At 32.2% G+C, this 19076-nt stretch overlaps 2 protein-coding genes across 5 annotated transcripts in view; one reads left to right on the forward strand and one right to left on the reverse strand.

The window, feature by feature from the left end:
• LOC140439914 (1-acylglycerol-3-phosphate O-acyltransferase Pnpla3-like) overlaps positions 1 to 19076 on the reverse strand; it is a 103565-nt gene that overhangs the window by 65607 nt on the left and 18882 nt on the right. For all 4 annotated transcript variants that reach the window (XR_011950753.1, XM_072530087.1, XM_072530085.1 and 1 more), the window contains exon 2: positions 538 to 734. Coding sequence is in view for 3 of the 4 variants with exons in the window: in XM_072530087.1 (XP_072386188.1) it covers positions 538 to 734 (197 nt within the window). In the remaining variant the exon portion in view is untranslated. The remainder of the gene's footprint in view (positions 1 to 537; positions 735 to 19076) is intronic.
• LOC140439915 (transketolase-like) overlaps positions 12106 to 19076 on the forward strand; it is a 71583-nt gene continuing 64612 nt past the window's right edge. The window contains exons 1-2 of the mRNA XM_072530088.1: positions 12106 to 12177; positions 12354 to 12406. Coding sequence (XP_072386189.1) covers positions 12156 to 12177; positions 12354 to 12406 — 75 coding nt within the window. The 5' untranslated portion in view covers positions 12106 to 12155. The remainder of the gene's footprint in view (positions 12178 to 12353; positions 12407 to 19076) is intronic.

The raw sequence follows: 19076 nt of genomic DNA on the forward strand, positions 1-19076 counted from the left end.
TGTCTAGCATAACTTTTGTGTGATACAAAGTGCAAGAGAAATCATTAGAATAAAACAAACCGGCATATCTATGTTTCGTGAATAATAAGAAAGCATTTCACAGGGTCAAATTAAAGGACGTTATCCACTTCTCTCTCTCTCTCTCTCTCTCTCTCTCTCTCTCTCTCTATATATATATATATATATATATATATATATATATATATATATATATATATATATATATATATATATATATATATTCCGAAAATTGATATTTTCAACAAAATTCATCTTGTTCGTATGATTTTTAGAGGTTCAGTGGCATTTAAGACAGCTTATTTAAATAAGAAAATATTTTTCAATCTCATAAAGCAAATTTCTTGTGCCTACATTATACATGCACCACAATGAAACCAAATCGGTTTTAACTTTTTACCTACTTATCCAAAGAAACACGGTTATAAGATAAAAATTTTAATTTCGAATTTAATTTTTTTAGTTAACCCAACCATTCGATACAAATAGTAACAATGACATTTAATAAATGAAACTCACCACAACATTCTTTCCGTCATGGACTCTAGTAAGGGATACGTGAAGTTTTCCACTACATCTAATATGAGCATCTTCTGGTAAAAATTTTTCTAAATTTTCTAACATTAATTTGTGAATATTAAACGAAGGAGAGAAGGCACCTAGAGACCTGCTTCGGGCTTCCGTACATACTCGGAGAACATCACTGGTCATATCACCTGAAAAAAAAAAAAAAAAATAATAAATAAGAACAAAAATTAAAAATTACAAAAAATGCCTAGTCTACAGTACTGCCTACTGTACCATTTTTTTTGTTTATTTATTTTTAATTTTCAAGTCTACATTGTAATCAATAAAAAATAATTGTGCAATTTACAAAATTATAGATGTTGTGTTCCATTGTTCGGTTTCATGTTTACCTATGATTAATTTTAAGAATGTTCTTTGAACCTCCTTTATTAGAAATAACGTGGTTAATATTGTCGTAAAAATTATAAATTGTTATGTACACCGACTTTAAGCGTGATTGTCACTGAATAGCATCGATTTTGTGTGCAAAGAGTACACATGATCGTTAACAATATTAAAATCACGGTTATTATCTCTTGAATTGATCCAATACCCAATTCATTCACAGAAAACAAGTGTTATGTAATCAAGAAGAAGAAGGTCTGATTTACGAGAAACTAGACCTAGTCGACTGTTTTGGGGCCAGTTTTGTTTGTATTTGTAGTAGTTTGTAGTAGAAGTAGTCGTATATTTAACATTTTGACTAAGAGTCAAATATTCCGCACATCTTCACAAAAACTGAGATACATTTCGTATATTTTTTTCACAAAATGCGGACCATAAGTGGTACACAATAAGTTTTTACTCACAAACTGTTCATATATGGGCGCAGAACATTAAATGATTATATCTGGTGTGTACGTTATATGTACAAAACTATATGAAGTTTAAAATGTATCGGTTCAATTTGTGGAACTATAGCAAAACAGTTTGGCACTTCGCTAATAGATGGACGTAATTTTCGGTACTTCTATAGGAATGTTCGTCTGACGGTTTTATCCACTGAAAATCATTTATTGAATAGCATGTACTTGTGTTTGATTGGCATGTAGTAAAAATGTAAAATGGCGAAAAAGTGTTGAAGCCCGATGAACTAGAAAATGACGATAAATGTGTGTCTTCACCGAAAAACATTATTTGGAGCAATTGCACAGGTAAAATAATTTTCTCAAGATTGTTATGTTCATTTTGTCTTTCACATGATTCTTTTAAATATTACTACGTTGAATTGTTGAAAACTCAACGATAATAAAACAAATAACGAAGATAATGGTAATAAAAAACCAGGAACATGAAATCAACGATAACACTAGTAATGGAGAAGAAGAAAACGGTAATAAGGAATTACATCATAACGAGACAAATCATATGGGAATAGCTACATGGAATGTGACATCTCTCACCGACAAGGAAGTAGAAGCTATAGATGAAATGAAAAAAAATGGATGTACAAATGATGGGAATAAGCGAAACAAAAAAGATAGAGAGGGGACACATCAATATCAACGAGAAATATAACCTATACTATTTCGAAGTAGCACAGCGGTACAGAGCAAAAGAAGAAGTCAGTATAATAGTGAATAAACGAATAGAATCAAGGATAACAAAATACGAAACAGTATCACCTAGAATAATTATTACAGACCAAATAGAATTAAAAGACAAGATACGGATAGTACAAATATACGGAACAAAAGAAGGTAATGAAGAAGATACAACGCTATAATTCTACAACGAACTACAAAATGCATTAGACAAATTAAGAGAGTCAACAGAAAAACTAATAATTTTAGGAGATTGGAATTCAAGAGTAGGTAAGGACGTTGATAGGGAATTAGTGTGTATTAAAGAATATGGGTAAGAAACATGGAAACAAATGGAATTAAAATTCTAGAATTCTGCCAAACGAATGACCTGATAATAGGAAACACATTCAGTGAACAAATCATTGAAGATAAATATACATTTGTGACTGAAGAGAGAAATGCGAAAAATTAATCGACTATAATATAGTCCATACGAGAAACCTAGAACAAAACATACATAATATCTTAACGCAAAAGGAACCAGAACTGTCGACACAAAACACAGGATGGTCGCTACAGCAAAACTGGAGGATGAAAAAATCGAGGAAGTGGAAAGAAAAGAGTACAAGAAAGTAAAGGTAAACAATCTCAAAATAGAAAGTATGCGAAATTTTATAAGAATCTTCCGGTATTTCCTTTTACGCGAATAGCCCAGCATTCCCTATGGAGTTGATAAAAGAGCAGTAAAGAGGAAGGAACGATCCATTTGACTGTTCCAGACTGTCGATGATGAAACGGTCATATTCTTCAACAGTTCGTCGCGGAATTAAGAGGTACCGAAACGTAAGTATAGAACTTTTAGAGAACACAGCCGCAGTAAATGCACATATTACAAATCAAACCACAACAGAGGAAAAATAAAAATAACATTGTTTCGAGAGCAAATCGTAAATTTTTAAACAAACCCACAACCGTTTACAGCAGTCACATGAGGAAAAAGAACTAGAAAGAAACCATAAACTTATTGAAGGAAACACGAGACGAAGGTGCAGACAGTATTACAAAATACTTAGCAAAAGAAATGGAAGAGCTTATGCTATGAAGCATTCCAGATAAAATTACAAGTAAAAATATCTTGCAAGATATGTAATGGAAATTTTTTATGTAATGATTGTTTCTTTGCTATACATAATTTTCAGAGAAAAAAGTAACCATATTTTTGTTTAATGGTGGTATACACAGTTTGTAGACGATGATTTTTGTTACAAACTGTGTATACCATATTTTGACACGATCTTTCAAACAAGTTTTTTGCAAAATTACTCATTTTTAAATTATAATACGATTTGTAACTCTTGAAATAAATTAATTTAACAAAAAATAACACACCTCAGTTTCTGTGAAATCTATCAAATATTTGCCCAGTTTGAGTATATATCTTATGACTATATAATAGATACACAACTCGTGGATAAAACTTACTGTGTAAAGTGGTCCCCCTTTTCTGGATTTTTAATGGACTCTTATTATTTAATGCAATGTAATAATTTCATAAATGTAGAGAACAATGCCGTAATATAACAAATAATATATCGGGTAACAACAAGGTGATAAATCTAATTTTTAAATCCTTAAAGGAATCTCAATAAAGCGAATAAAAAAAATTAGCTCATTATTGAAATACATGTTCTGTCTTCTTTTGGTTTTTGCCATCTAGTGTAGTTGTTATGCTTGAAAATAAAAAATTACCACCTGAATCTTGAACCCGAACATTGGAAGAAAAACTGACTCGTTTTTTATAATTATCTATGGTTAATATTACAAGTTGATCTTCGGACCTTCTTTGTTATAAACAACATAGTAACAAATGTGTCATCAGTATCATTAGAATACTAACATATCGGATTAAATAAGATAATACTTAATAACAATTATTAAGGTGCAATAAAATAAATTATCAAAATCTAAAAATCAGCGATATTTTTAGGTTTTGTAAGTGTGAAAATATATTTTGTTTTTCGGCATTTTTCATGTTTTACGCGTTTTTCAGCATTTTTCGTGATTTTCGTAATTTTTGAGTTTGATTGTCGTGTTTTTCGGCACTTTTCATGTTTTCCATAATTTTCAGCATTTTTCTTGATTTTCGGTATTTTTCGCGTTTTTTAGAATTCTTCTTGATTTTTGAGTTTTTCGGTAGTTTTCGCGTTTTTAGTATTTTTCAGCATTTTCGAACTCGCTTCTTGACCAAACAATTCTTAAATATCCTTTGGACAACATGTTCATTAATCTCGCGTTTGAAATTTTTTTATTATTAGTTTTCTTATTAAGTTTCACATAACATAACATGATCAAGATTTTCTTGAACTGAAAAGTTGTTTATTAAAAGCAGGCATTCTCCTTTATATTATGTGAATAGACAACTGCCTCCATCCTCCACCCTATGGCTCTACAGCACAATTTGAGCCCTGGCCGCGCTAATAAACCAATTTCTTATTCCGTACGGTAGGTAGCCATTCTCCTCCACGATAGAAGGCCAAGGAGATTCTTGCGTTCTGATCTAAATCATCCTCATATCGCTTTCTCGGTCTTCCAATAGGTTTCTCCCCTGCATTCATCCATTTAAAAATTTCGTTGGTACCCCGTTTTCTTCGTAAATACATAGCCTGTAGATTGAAGACGTTGCAGGCGGGCATACTGAGATAAAGGTGGTTCTTTATATATATATATATATATATATATATATATATATATATATATATATATATATATATATATATTATATATATTATATATTATATATATTATATATTTCATAATTGTATCTGATTCGCCACCTGTTGTTCTTATTTTATATAGCTTAGAATTCGTCTCAGTATCTTTCTTTCAACGATGTCTATGCGGTTTAAAGATTTTTGAGTCAATACCCAAGTTACACATCCATAGCAGCTCACTATCGGCTGAATTATGGTCTTGTAAATTCGTATCTTAGTTCTTTGATGTACCTACGTCTCGTGATTTCAATATCTGGTTCATGGCAAAGTATGCCATATTGGCTAGGTGATTCTTCTGCCAACCTCTGTGAGTAATAACGGAGCCTAAGTAATTAAATTGCCTGACCACTGTTTAACCTGCAATGATTCTTATCTCTACCTGGTTGTTTCTGATTCTATCGATGATCATCACTTTGGTTTTCTGCATATTTGTTTTCAAACTATATTCCGTAATCACCGTGCCTAGCCTATTCATAATTTGTTCCAGTTCTTCTGGTGACGAAGCCAATATAACAGTGTCATCAGCATAACGTAGGTTTTTTATTTTTCTTCCTCCTTTCGTTGCTCCACCTTGCCATTCCTCAAAAAATTATTGAATAGAATGGGGGATATTATGCATCCCTGTCGAACTCCAGATTTTAATTTGAAGTTTTTCGAAAACAATTGCCTATGGTTAAGTATACTGGTAAATATTTTATATTCACAACACAGCCAGGAGATTTCCCTAGATAAGTTTATCGCCCTTTTTATGGATTGGGCAGATAATACTCTTATTTCACTCTTTTGGCATTTTCTCTTGTCTCCATATTCTGTGTATGACCTCATATATCCTTTTCGTTATTTCACTTCTTCCCAACTTGCAACTTGAGATTTATTTAGGCCATCTGGGTATCTACTGTCTTTGTTACTTATTCTCTTTTTGGAGTATATGTTACTTTTGCCATTCTCAAGGTCATATTCTTTCTAAATATTCGTTCCATTCTCTTTTTCTGTTTCTGATTCCATTCACTTTGCTTTTTGATGCATTTATTACTTCTATTTCGTACTTTTTTCAAATTTAATTTAATTTTTTTTCATTGTATCCAAGAATTTTTGAATTTTATTTATACCTACCCTAATTGCCCGAATGCACCTTGCTATCGAGCTTATTCTAGTTTATTACAACCTAGCTGTTGTATCCATTTACGTGTTTTCATCCTTAATTCCGATTAGGCATATTCCATTACAGTTTGGTTTATTGTCTTGTCACAGTCCTTTTACTCTCTTTTGTTGCTAGATTATTAGATATTCAAATATTCTACCTAAAATTGATGATAATCTTACAAAGAATATCACTTATTGTGAAGCTTTTAATATGATTGTTATGACAAAGCAACGTGAAAGTGAAAGTGATACGCGAAGAAGAGAAAGACGTCCTTAAAGTGTTGGTAATTTAAATAATTTATTATTATCATGATTATGGTACCATAGTTATTAGAATCTCTCGATCTACTCTATAACTTGCCCTTCGGCTTTAAGCTTTTCTGCGTAACATCTTTGTGATGATTAAGATATCCATTTCAACAGATTTAATTTGACTGCAGTAACAATATATTTACTGTGAGTCTGATGTTATATAATTCAAAATGATATTAGGACCTCCTCATTTTATCGTATACTTATAAACTATAAAAATTTGGCAATTCTTTGAAGTCGTATTTAATACTTGCTTAACTGTTTTTAAAGATTGTTAAACGATTTTTAAAGATTGTAACCAATTTTTATCCAAAAAATGAAAGTAAGTCTATTTAAGACATTTTTAATCCATGTTCTTGCGTATTCATCAAATATATAGACACTTACATAAACCTGAAGAATCATTTGAATAGTAAGATATAACAAACGATGTAGGTATTATGTTGTAATCTAACTCATACCAAAAGCAGAAAAACTTTAATAGTCGCTAATTGTCGAAATATAAAAAATCTTTGAGTGAAATTGACCTAGAATTGCAAACGCTCCTCGCTTTAGCCAAACCCGTAGCAGAAAGTCGTTCTGAAGAAGTGAAAACAGTGCAGAAAACTTGATCGTAAATCGATCTATATCAAGTATTTGATAATTAAATTTATATATATCGACGATAAAGATTGTTGATGAAGAGTAAGTTATTTACATTTACTTTGTAATGTGAAACGTATATATATATATATATATATATATATATATATATATATATATATATATATATATATATATATATATATATATATATATATATATATATATAAAGGTAGAAGGTATCAGCATAGCTCGCAACAAAGGAAAAAATATATAATAAAATATGTGTATATGATGAAAGGCAAATACGTATATTTATGTATTTCTGACTATTGGTCGTCTTCAGTGCGGTGCAGCCAAGTTAGAAAAGGAGCATGTTAACTTGGGAAAGGCTCACTACAGGAGCTATGCAACCAATTTATAGCAGTAATGTTAGACAGTCGCGACATTAACATCATATCCAGGTTGTACTGAGGACAAACAGCAAAAATCAAAGTTGATAATGAGTTAACCGAAGAAATTGAGATTCGTCGAGGTGTGCGTCAGGGTTGTGTGCTTTCTCCACTATTATTCAATATATATAGCGAAACAATATGTCAGGAAGCGCTCCTAGAGCAAAACATTGGTATGAACATTAACGGAGAGTTAATTAACAATATACGATACGCTGATGACACGCTAATAGTAACAGATAACATAGCAAATTTACAGTTTTTGATGGAAAACATAAACACCCATACCAATAAGTATGGTCTAAAACTGAACATCAGAAAGACTAAATTCATGATTGTAACAAAGAAGCTATACACCAATGTGAATTTAACCATAAATAATCAGCCAGTTGAAAGAGTTACGTCCTACAAATATTTGGGGGTTTGCTTCACTGATACTAATGACCAGACAAGAGAAATCAAGAGGCGAATAGAGATAGCGAGACAATCGTTTGTCAAAATGAAAAAGTTCCTATGCAGCCGGGACATAAATATAAACTTAAGAACGGGAATGTTAAGGTGCTATGTTTTCTCCGTTATGCTGTACGGCATGGAAGCCTGGACACTGAAAAAGATAAACATCAAAAACATTGAGGCATTCGAGATGTGATGTTACAGGAGAATGTGGAAAATATCATGGATAGAAAGAATAACAAATCAAGATGTTCTGCTGAAGATGGGGAAGGAATGCGAAGTCATAAAAACCATACAAACGAAAAAACTGGAATATCTGGGACACATAATGAGAGGAGAAAAGTACTCTCTGCTTAGACTCATAATCCAAGGAAAAATCTCGGGATAGAGAAATGTGGGACGTGGGAGGATTTCCTGGTTGCGAAATTTAAGGGAGTGGTATGGGTGCAGTTCAATACAGTTGTTCAGAGCTGCAGCCAACAAAGTAAAGATTGCTGTGATGGTAGCCAACCTCCGATAGGAGACGGTACCGCAAGAAGAAGAAATGTTAGAAGACTCTGAGGTTTCAAGAGCAATAACTAACACATCCACGGAGGAAGCTAAGCTACCTGAGAAAAGGAATGCCAAACGTTTAGAACGTTTTAAACAACAAGAAAAAGGTTAATGCCAGTTAATAGTAAAATATTATTGATCGAGAAATAGATGGAGTGTATGCAGTAGAATTAGGGTGAGTGAATAAACCGGAAGGAAGCAAGTGGTGTGTTGTGTAACTGTGACAGAAAGATTACAATGTAACTGAAAGGAAAATTCTATAAAACTGCCACAAGACTTAGATGGATGAGTTTAATGACAGGCCAGATTAAATTAAGTATGCATATTTTAGAGTAGAGAAGTCTAAATGTGACACTAATTGATGCCAAATAGAAAGAACATATGGTCAAATGTTTAGGATGTTTAAAATCGAAATGATACTAACTCAATACTAAAACTCGCAGCATTGCAAGTTTCTGAGAGAAACAAGGGAGGAAGACCAAAGAACACCTGGAAGAAATAGGAGATGAAGGCTACAGAAGACCTAGAAGGAAAAGTTTAACAAGACATGTCTGTGAAAGTGATTAATATTGCTATGACCCAAGGCACAAACTTATGGAGAAATGAAATTAAGGAAAGTCGACACCGCGCACAAAGACAGGGGCAATGGTGATAAAAAGTTAGATATTTTGTTCCTTTAAATGTATTACTTTCATTGACCAGTCGTAGTGGAATTTTCATTGTTAAAGTCTAATCTTTAAAATCTGTAACATAAAATTTCGATTTTGAGTTTTGGCAACAAACATTAGGCATTTGAAATAGTTCTAAAAACGCAGAATTTAAATTTTCACGTTACAAACGTTCTAAAATGTTTCAAATTGCTTCTTTTTAATTGCATAAGTATGTTTTTCAAAACTAAACAGCTTCAGCTACAAATTCCACTCAATACCATCTTCGTGAATGAATTTCTTATAGGCATATTTCAAGTGCCTATATTTGTTGCCAAAACTCAAAATCGAAATTTCATGTTATATGTTTTAAAGAGTAAGAGTAACAAGAATTAATAGGAGAAGTCTTTTTCTTCTTCATGTGCCATCTCCTCTAAGAAGGTTGGCAACCATCATGACAATTCGCACTTTCGATACCGCTGCTCTAAAGAGGTCAGCAGAAGTGCAGTTAAACCAAGCTCTCAAATTGTTTAACCAGGAGATGCATCTTCTTCCGCGACTCCTTCTACCCTGTATTCTTCCTTGTATTATTAATTGCAACAAGTTATAACCCTCGCCCCTCATGACATGTCCCAGATATTGTAGTTTTCTGACTTTAATTGTACTTAAAACCTCTTTATCTTTTCCCATTCTTGTCAACACCTCGACATTCGTGACTCTATCCATCCAACTTATTCTTAATATTATTCTGTAGTTCTGTAGGCCCATAACTCGAAGGCTTCTAATCTGTCCAAAACATCTTTCTTTAATGTCCAAGCCTCCAACTGCAAAGTACTTTTTCAGTTTGTTGAAAGAATTTCTTGCCTGTCCTATTCTTGCATTAATCTCTTCTGTGTACTCATTATTTTCGTTAATTTTTGTACCCAGATATTTATATTTTTCAATTTTGTTAATTTGTTCTCCATGTATTGTTGTTTTCTTGGCGCTGTTGGACTGTTGTAATTACCATAAATTGGGTCTTTTTTATATTTAGGGACAGTCCGTTTTCTTCACTGACTTCTACCACTCTGTCAACCATTTGTTGTAAATCCTCAAGACATTCCGCTAATAAAATAGTGTCGTCGGTAAACCGTATATTATTGATTGGTCGGCCATTTACTTTTATTCCCATAGTTAGTTCTTCTAGTGCTTCCAGGATTATTGCCTCTGAATACAAATTGAACAAACTAGGAGACAGGACACAGCCCTGCCTGACGCCCCTCTCAATCCGTATTTCATTTGAAAAGACGTTGTTCTCTTTTACCACAGCGATCTGATTATAATAGATAGCGCTAATGATCCTCATGTCTCTCATATCTAATTTTTCTTTCGAAAGTAATTCGATAAGACGGTTATGTCTGACCTTATCGAAGGCTTTGTTGTAATCCAAGAAACACATATATACTGGCTGATTAACATCCATGCACCTTTGCATAAGTACATTCACAGCGAACAGGGCTTCTCTCGTTCCCAGTGCATTTCTAAATCCAAATTGTGTGTCACTTATGTTCTGCTCAAGTTTGTTGTGTATTCTGCGGTGTATAATTTTTAAAAATATTTTGAGCGTATGACTCATTAAACTTATTATCCGGTGGTCTTGGCATTCTTTTGCATTTGGTTTTTTTGGTAATGTTATGAATGTTGACATCGGCCAATCTCTGGGAATGATTCCTGTACTGTATATTGTATTGAATAAGTCGACCAATATTCCAATTTGCTATTTTTCTATTAACCGTATTATGTCTACAGGTATTTCGTCAGGACCTGTTGCCTTGTTGTTCTTTGTTCTCTTTATCGCCTCTAATACCTCATTTTCTGTTATGTCTGGGCCGTTGTCGAACTTATCCTGCTCAGTCTCTCAGTCCGTTCATCTTTAGCAGAAGTAATGACGTAGAACAAAAAAGAATAAAGTGGTATGGACATGTAAGAAGAACTACCGACAGCAGATGGCTAAAGAGAATAACCGAATGGAGCCCCATAGAAAGGAGGAAAAGAGGACAACCCCGAAAATCCCGGAGGAACGAAGTAGACAACGCCATGAGTAAGAGAGTTAATGTTTTAAATATTAGGCTCTAACAATGGAAATTCCACTACGGCCGATCAATGAAAGCAATCAATTTTATTAATATCATGAAAATCGTAAAAAATGTCAAAAATCACGCAACGTTTATTTATTTAACACCTTTATAAAAACTGACTTTAAACACAAAATACAAAAACTGCATACGAAAGCTACACTCTTCCCCTTTAAAACGCATTTTGATTTTTGTCGATAGGACAATCTGATCAAAAGATATCGAATTTTTACTGTTGAGTTGATATAAACTTTATTAAAATTGATTTTGCGAGTAACTGACATTCAAAATAATCGGTCGCTTCAAGCGTTGCCTCTAAGAGAACGGTTCATTTTACACAAAAAGCGCTTTAATAGAACATTTTTGTTCAAAATGGTAAAGTGGTTCAAGTGGTAAACTCTTTTGCATATTTTTTTGGGGTCCCAAACAAGTCATTTTCAGTAAAATGCAGATTGTTTGTATAATTTGTAGAGGTGAAATCTCTGACGACTGGACTATTACTGAATAAAAATTATCTCCCTGTGTAAGCGATAAATATCTACCTTTAGATAAGAATACTTTTTCATTGCCCTCTATCAGCTATCATAATTTGATATTGTAATTGATACATAATTTATTGTTTTATTTACATTCATCTGTTTCTTTTCCGATCGCTAACTTAATATTTAGCATCTGCCATTGTATCACCTTTCGCTATTTATTCATTTTTAACATTCGTAAACATAAATTTTTAGAAGCCCTATGTCTTCTGTTTTTAAGATACTTTTACAATTTTATATTTCCCCCTATATAAAAGGACAATCTAAGATTACATTGTACTCATTGTATATAAATATTCCATATAAAATATATTTTAAACCTCCTCAAAATATTTTAGCCACCCATTAAATTGAGAACGATCAATATATTTTGTTTTTTATTTTTAGGGTTTTCCTCATCACGTCAATCAATATTTTCTAACCTGTTGACATCGACTTCGTGGTGGTTGTGCTAACAGTATCCTTTAAAATTAGGAAAAATGGATCAAGGCTTGCAAAATGGTGAGTTGTCTAATTCTGTGGCTATTTTTTATGACCAATTATTGTTAATCCACTTTATTTACATAAGTACATACAGTTATAATCTATGGTTATAATATAAATATAACTTAACCTCAAAATTAATATTATTTATTTTTGGAATCAACCGGAATAAAATAAATTGGTTGTTGTTTTAGGCTGTATACAAAACCAACTTGATGAAATTTGTTCAACGGAGGATAAAAATAAGGTAGGTATTGTGTTTAAAAATAATAAGAATAATATATTGCGTATAAAATTTCAAAGATAATAACTGTTTGTATGTGTTTTTGAGTTTTAAAAAGCTTTATGAGAGGTATAAATCTGAATAACTAAATGATGTATTACTTATTAGCTACTCAATAAAGCTAGTTTGTGTCAGTGGCTCAATAATTAGAAAAAATAGTCCAGTCGAGTTGAACGACAAAAAAAGGTCTAACGTTGTATGGCTAGCTGGCCCATATTTTAATATTCTAACCTTTAGGCGGGGTCAAATTAGTTAGCGGGGTTTAGTTAGTAGTGTAAATTTATAATCGCGACACCACTGAATCTAACCATTGCGTTAACCACCATATTGAATTTTAAAATGAAAAAGGAGAACCATTTTTGCTCAATATCTCCGCCATTTTCAACTTTTCGACAAAAATGCTACAGACTGAAATTGTTACAAATGCGATTTCCTACAATTTCTTGTTTACACATTTTTTCGTGCGGTCAATATTTTCCTAGTTAAGTGAAAAATAGTGGAAGGGGTGACAGAAATATAATTATCGAATTCCCTGGTTTATTATTAACTTTACGATCAATTTTGATCTCTTTCATTCTTTTGCCGAAATCAATATTTAAAGTTCTAAGCCTAACGAACCCTAGACGGTGACGTCATCAGCAGCAAGCCATAAACATAAACGAACCTACGACTTTAAATATTGCTTTTAGCAAAAAATTGAGTAAAATCAAAATTATATAAAATATAATTCGCTTAATTTTTGCTTTGAAGATTCACTTCGTAAGTTAATAATAAACGAGATAATTAATTATTATGCTTCCCCACTTCTACTATTTTTTCCCTTAACTCCGAAAATATCAACCGCACGAAAAAATTTGAGAACAAATTGTAGGAAACCGCATTTGCAATAATTTCAATTCATTTCTATTTAATATTGGGGCACTATTATATACATATACTTCAACATTCAAATCTGGTGACTGGGCTGGTGTTTTAATGACATTTCGATAATTATAAAGCAACTAAGTACGAACCCGATCTGACGTGTGTTTTGGATCGTTGTCCTGATAAAACCGGTAATTACATTTAATACCTAGTTTTTTAACACTAGTGGCAAAATGCTGTCTTAGTATATCCAAACACATGTGTTGGTTCATATTTCCTTTAATAAAATGCATGTTACCTTTACCTACTCCTGCAGATGACATACACCCCACATCATCACTCCTCCTTCACCGTGCTTTACCGTAGTTTTCATATTTTTTAATTTTAGTTCTTCATTCGGCTTTCTCCACACCGATATTTTTCCATCGGACCCAAACAAGTTAATTTTGGTTTCATAAGCAAATATTACTGACTTTGTTAATACGCACCCTAGCAAACACCAATCTAATAAGCCTATTTATTTGGCAAATAAAAGGTTTATTTCTAGCAGTTCGACCATGTAGGTTATTCTTTCGTAATATCCGTCTAATTGTTTCGGGGGTTTATCTTTTTCAAATTGTCGTTCCCCCCCATCTCGTAATTTTGGTGTACTTTTGGTTGAGTTTACCAATAGTACAAGCTGATTATAGCCGCAAATGTCAAACATGGAAGAAAAAAATTCGGTTTAGCAATGTTGGCATGTTTTTATAACGTAGGTGCTGTATGCTTCAAATATAAAAAGATAAAGCTTTAGAAAAGTAGTTTTGTTTATATTTTGTTTATATTATGTTATGAATTCTGCAATTTCTTATTTATATAAAACAAGAATGATGATAATTGATAGATTAGTGAATAGATTTGGCAATCGTCAAATCAGCAGTTGCCAGATTGCAACAGATGTTTGCAATTAATCTCGAGAGAGACAAATATTTACTCGTTATTGTTTCAAATAAATTAAAAATTGCAGAATTCATAAAATAGTATAATCGATAAGTACTTTTTAAAAGCGTTCTCTCTTTATATTTGAAGCATACAACAGATGCATTCTAAAAACATCCCAATACTGCCAAACCGAAATATTTTAATTCTTGGTTGACATTTGAGGCTATATTCAGCTTGTACTTTCGGTAAACTTAAACGTACTTTTTTAGAATTATTTTCTATTTTTCTGACAATCCATCTTTTCTCAGTTCGGTAACACTCTTATTTGAGGCTAACCTTAATTTATTTTTAAATCTATTTTCATTTCAGTAACATTCAATATTGTGCTGAACTGTTGATGAACATTTACCATTTTGGATATGTCTCTTTGGCTATATCCATTTGTGTGGTCAGTAATGATTAAATTTCTTTCATTACTTGTAACTAATGTATGCACTGTATGTAACTATGTACTAAATAATTTTGTTATTTACCGATTAAATGCTTTGAAATGTTAAATTAAATATAAAAATAAATGCAATATGAATTTAATGCAATGCCTATTTCGCAAATTTCAAATTGATAAGTTGTGTAATGCTTCCTCTTATCTGCATCATTTTAGCTATGACATCAAAATCATGAATAAAATAATTAAATATTTATTGTTATATAATATATTTAAATCCCAACCAATAGCTAATGCTATTTTAGAAGACTTATTGAGCCGCTGACAGCTAGTTTTATTGAGTAACGACTGCATCATGCTGTAAACCACTGTATAACATATATTAGACTATCCCTATCGCTTTCTTCCAACTTAACAAATAATTATGATACTCTGGACACTCTGGACTATGATACTATAGAGCAGAGGTGGCCTTTTTCAAACAAAGTGCACAACGAATAATTTTTACAGCATGGTGAGCGCATGTTTGTTTTTTTTCTTATAAGCTGTTTTTTTTAGGTGGGTTGAATAGAAATAAAAATAAACATATATTAATATTATAATAATATAATAAAACGATTATATAACATGGTAAATGGTAATAATACATATATGATGAATAAGAAGTAAACATAAAAACAAAAAAAGATGATATGGGAAGAAAAGTCTCTATTCACAATACTCCAGTCTTCAGAGACGAAAATGCCACTCAACCTCTAAAAATCATACTACGAACCAGTGGCGCACCCAGGGGGGGTTTGGGGGGTTAACCCCCCCGACCCTATTCCGACACTGTTACTCACACATTTTAAGGACTCAAAACGGAGCTAACATCATAAAAAAATTTCGGTGACCAACCAAAACCTCCTCCCCAGAGGCAAATTTTAGGTGCGCTACTGATACGAACAAGCTGAATTTTGCAGAGAATATTAATTTTGAGACTCCAAAAAAGATACAAAAAAGTTTACCACTTTTACCTTCGGTATTCTCCCTAATATCCCTCTCACGGGGGGGTAAAAACGCAAAAAAATCGATTTACCAAGAATCTGTACAACGTAGAAAAAAATGTTTCAAATAAAAAATGTAGCTGAGATAATATTAAACAAAATTGTCTATAAGCATTTTTTGTGTAGATTAAACCGTTTTCTTAGAAACAACGTTTGAAGCGACCGTCGATTTTACATGTCAGTTACTCGCGCGAAATCAATGTTCAATAAAATTTGTATCAGCTCGAGGGTAAAAATTCGACATCTAATGATTAAAGTGACCTATCGACAAAAATCAAGATGCGTTTTTAAAGTAAAGAATGCAGCTTTCGTAACAAAGCTGTTAAATAAATAAACGTTGTGCGATTTTTGCCATATTTTATGATTCTCACGAGATCAATACAATCTATCCCTTTCATTGGCTAGCAGCTATGAAGTTTTGATTACTAAAACCTAACCTATAGCATAAAATTTTAGTTTTAACTTTTGGCAACAAATGTGAGGCATTTGAAATATGCTTAAAAAACGCTGGATTTAAACTTTCACACAACGAACGATCTAAAACATTTAAAACTTTTTTTCATTTACACTAGTAAGTTTTTCAAAACAACAAAACTTTTGCAATAAACTACTACTAATTTTTTTGCCTTTTTAATAACCTGCAAGGGAGGTTTTAGGGGGAAGCCCGGGGGTACAAGTAATAAACTGTTTTATATCTTTTTTGGGGTCTAAAAATTAATAATCTCTGCAAAATTCAGCTTGTTCGTATGCTTTTTAGAGGTCAACTCTCTGACGACTGGACTATAATCCTTTAGGTTTTCATCAGTTCATAATTTATAAAAAAAGATATCTTCTTTAAAACTAGCCTGCATATCTGCGGTGTATCTTAAGAAATATTCAAAGATACGGTTTCATCAACGATAAAATTTGATTTGATCTAGACAAAATCTGATTTAGATCATTAATAAATGGCAAGTTAATATTGCGTAATAATATAAAATAATATGTCCCCTCCCCTGTGGTCGACATCGTATAACCCGCCCTTTTATGCTCACACTGATTCATACAAACAAATAATCATTGTTATTATCAAACACAAATAAAATTTTAAACATTAGGGTTAATAATACTGTAAATATACAAATGTTAAATTTTTATGATACTCTGTGGGAAATTCGAACAGAAAGAATAAGAAGATCGTATATATTTAGCCTTCAAATTATCGACACTATCGGGCTCTGTGAAAGTTCAATATTTAACTATTAATACAAACAAAAATGCTGATAAAATGTTTTGTTTTTTGGGTTATCAATGGAAACGTTTTGGTAAAAATATTTCTTTGTTTAACAGAATTAGGATCATGTCAAGTATAATCACACTCAAATATGTTTCACATTCCATTAGAATGAGGTTAGAACGTCTAGTACAAATTTTGGTAGAATATTGTAGGTATACGTAAATAGTTTTATATCAATAAATTCACATTTTAAACAATGAAATTTATCAATTATCTTTTACCTGTTAGATTTGAAAGCTCATCAATTCTTTCATGTACAAAGTATTGAGTGCTCTAGAATTTCCTAAGATATAGCAGTTTTCTATCAGCAGCTTATCTTCTTCCCTTCAGACGATTTATTATTCGAAAGTGCATAGTGTTTACTTCTTTTTATTGATTATAATATAATTTATTGGTTATAATTAAAAAAAAAATGATATTAAGATTTATTATCTCAATCATGATAATGTTGAAGAGCAACGGGCTCAGTGAGTTACCCTGATAAATGCCATTTCCATCTGTTACTGGATTGGTAAATTCTCCGTGTATTTTAGCTTAAATTCGATTCGCTGTATATACGATTTCCAGTTTTAATTAGATTATGTGAAATTGGTCTATCATTAAGGACATGTATGCTGTCTTTTAGTTGAACACAGTCGAATGCCTTCGCTATATCAATGAAACATATATAAACAGACTTATTCTAATGATTTTTCTGTTATTTGTCTTAGGACAAAGACAGCGCCTGCAAAATCTGCTTGATGTGAATCCTTGTTGTTTATCCTCTAGGGATTTAAAACCATTATTTTTGTTTGTTATAATCTTCGTCGTAAGTATAAATGGTGTGTTTAGTAAGGTTCTTCCTCTATAATTCGAGGGAAACTGCGTATTTCCCTTTTTAACATGAGAATGAGTATTGGAGGACGAGCGAACTAATTCTACTATTCAAAAACAGATAAAAAACAGCCAGAAAACTACAGAGGTATAAACAAGAACTAACGAATCACAGGATAAATTTAGCAGATGAACAACAGGGTTTTCGTACTGGAAAATCGTGTACAGGTGCAATATTCGTCATAAAGCAAATTAATGAGAAATCACTAGAGTATAATAGAGCAGTATTTCTGTGTCTGATTGACTTAAAGATAGCATTTGACAGAGTGAGACTCCAAGATGTAATCCACCTTCTACTGAAAACATCTACCAAAACAACAAAATTTAAGTCAGTGTAGATGAACAACTTACAGCACCTATAGAAATAGGCTCTTCAATTTAATCATGGATGAAATCATCAAAAGGGTGAACAAAGGAACAGGACACAAAATGGGAAACACAGAAGTAAAAATACTCTGTTACGCAGATGACGCGATATTGATAGCCCAAGACGAAGATAGTCTGCAAAGACTGGTCCACATATTTAACATAAAAGCAAAAGAATTTAATATGACAATCTCATCTCCGAAAACTAAAACAATAGTAATCAGCAAAGAATCAATCAGATGTAAAATAGAAATTGATGGCATCAACATTGAACACTTATTGGAACACCTTGGAATTACACTGTCCAGCTATGGAGACCTGGACAAAGAAGTGAGAAATCAAGTTCAAAAAGCAAATAGACTGGCAGGATGCCTTAATAGCACTATATGGCGAAACACACACATTAAAACTTAAATGAAGTTAAGAATTTATAAAGCCGATGTATGACCAATAATGAAATATGTCTCAGAAACAAGACCCGATACAGCCTAAAGCCACAACGCAAAAGCTACTGGAAACGTCAGAGATGAGAGTACTGAAAAGAATTACAGGAAATACACTGAGAGATCGAAAGAGAAGTGAAGACATTAGAAGAAAATGTAACGAACAGTGTATAAACGAATGAACACTAAATAAAAAGAAAGAATGGAATAACCACTTAAGCAGAATGGGGGAGAAACGTGTGGTCAAAAAAACAAGAGCTAATTCACCAATCGGCAGAAGAAGTATCGGGCAACCGCGTAAAAGATGGAGTGACTACCTTCCATAGAGTGACAACCTTCCATTAATCCGAAAATTAACAAACAGAATTGCAAATAAAGAGGAACAAGAAAAAACATGAGT

The sequence above is a fragment of the Diabrotica undecimpunctata genome, chromosome 4 (assembly GCF_040954645.1).
Source record: "Diabrotica undecimpunctata isolate CICGRU chromosome 4, icDiaUnde3, whole genome shotgun sequence".
Classification (NCBI taxonomy): domain Eukaryota; kingdom Metazoa; phylum Arthropoda; class Insecta; order Coleoptera; family Chrysomelidae; genus Diabrotica; species Diabrotica undecimpunctata.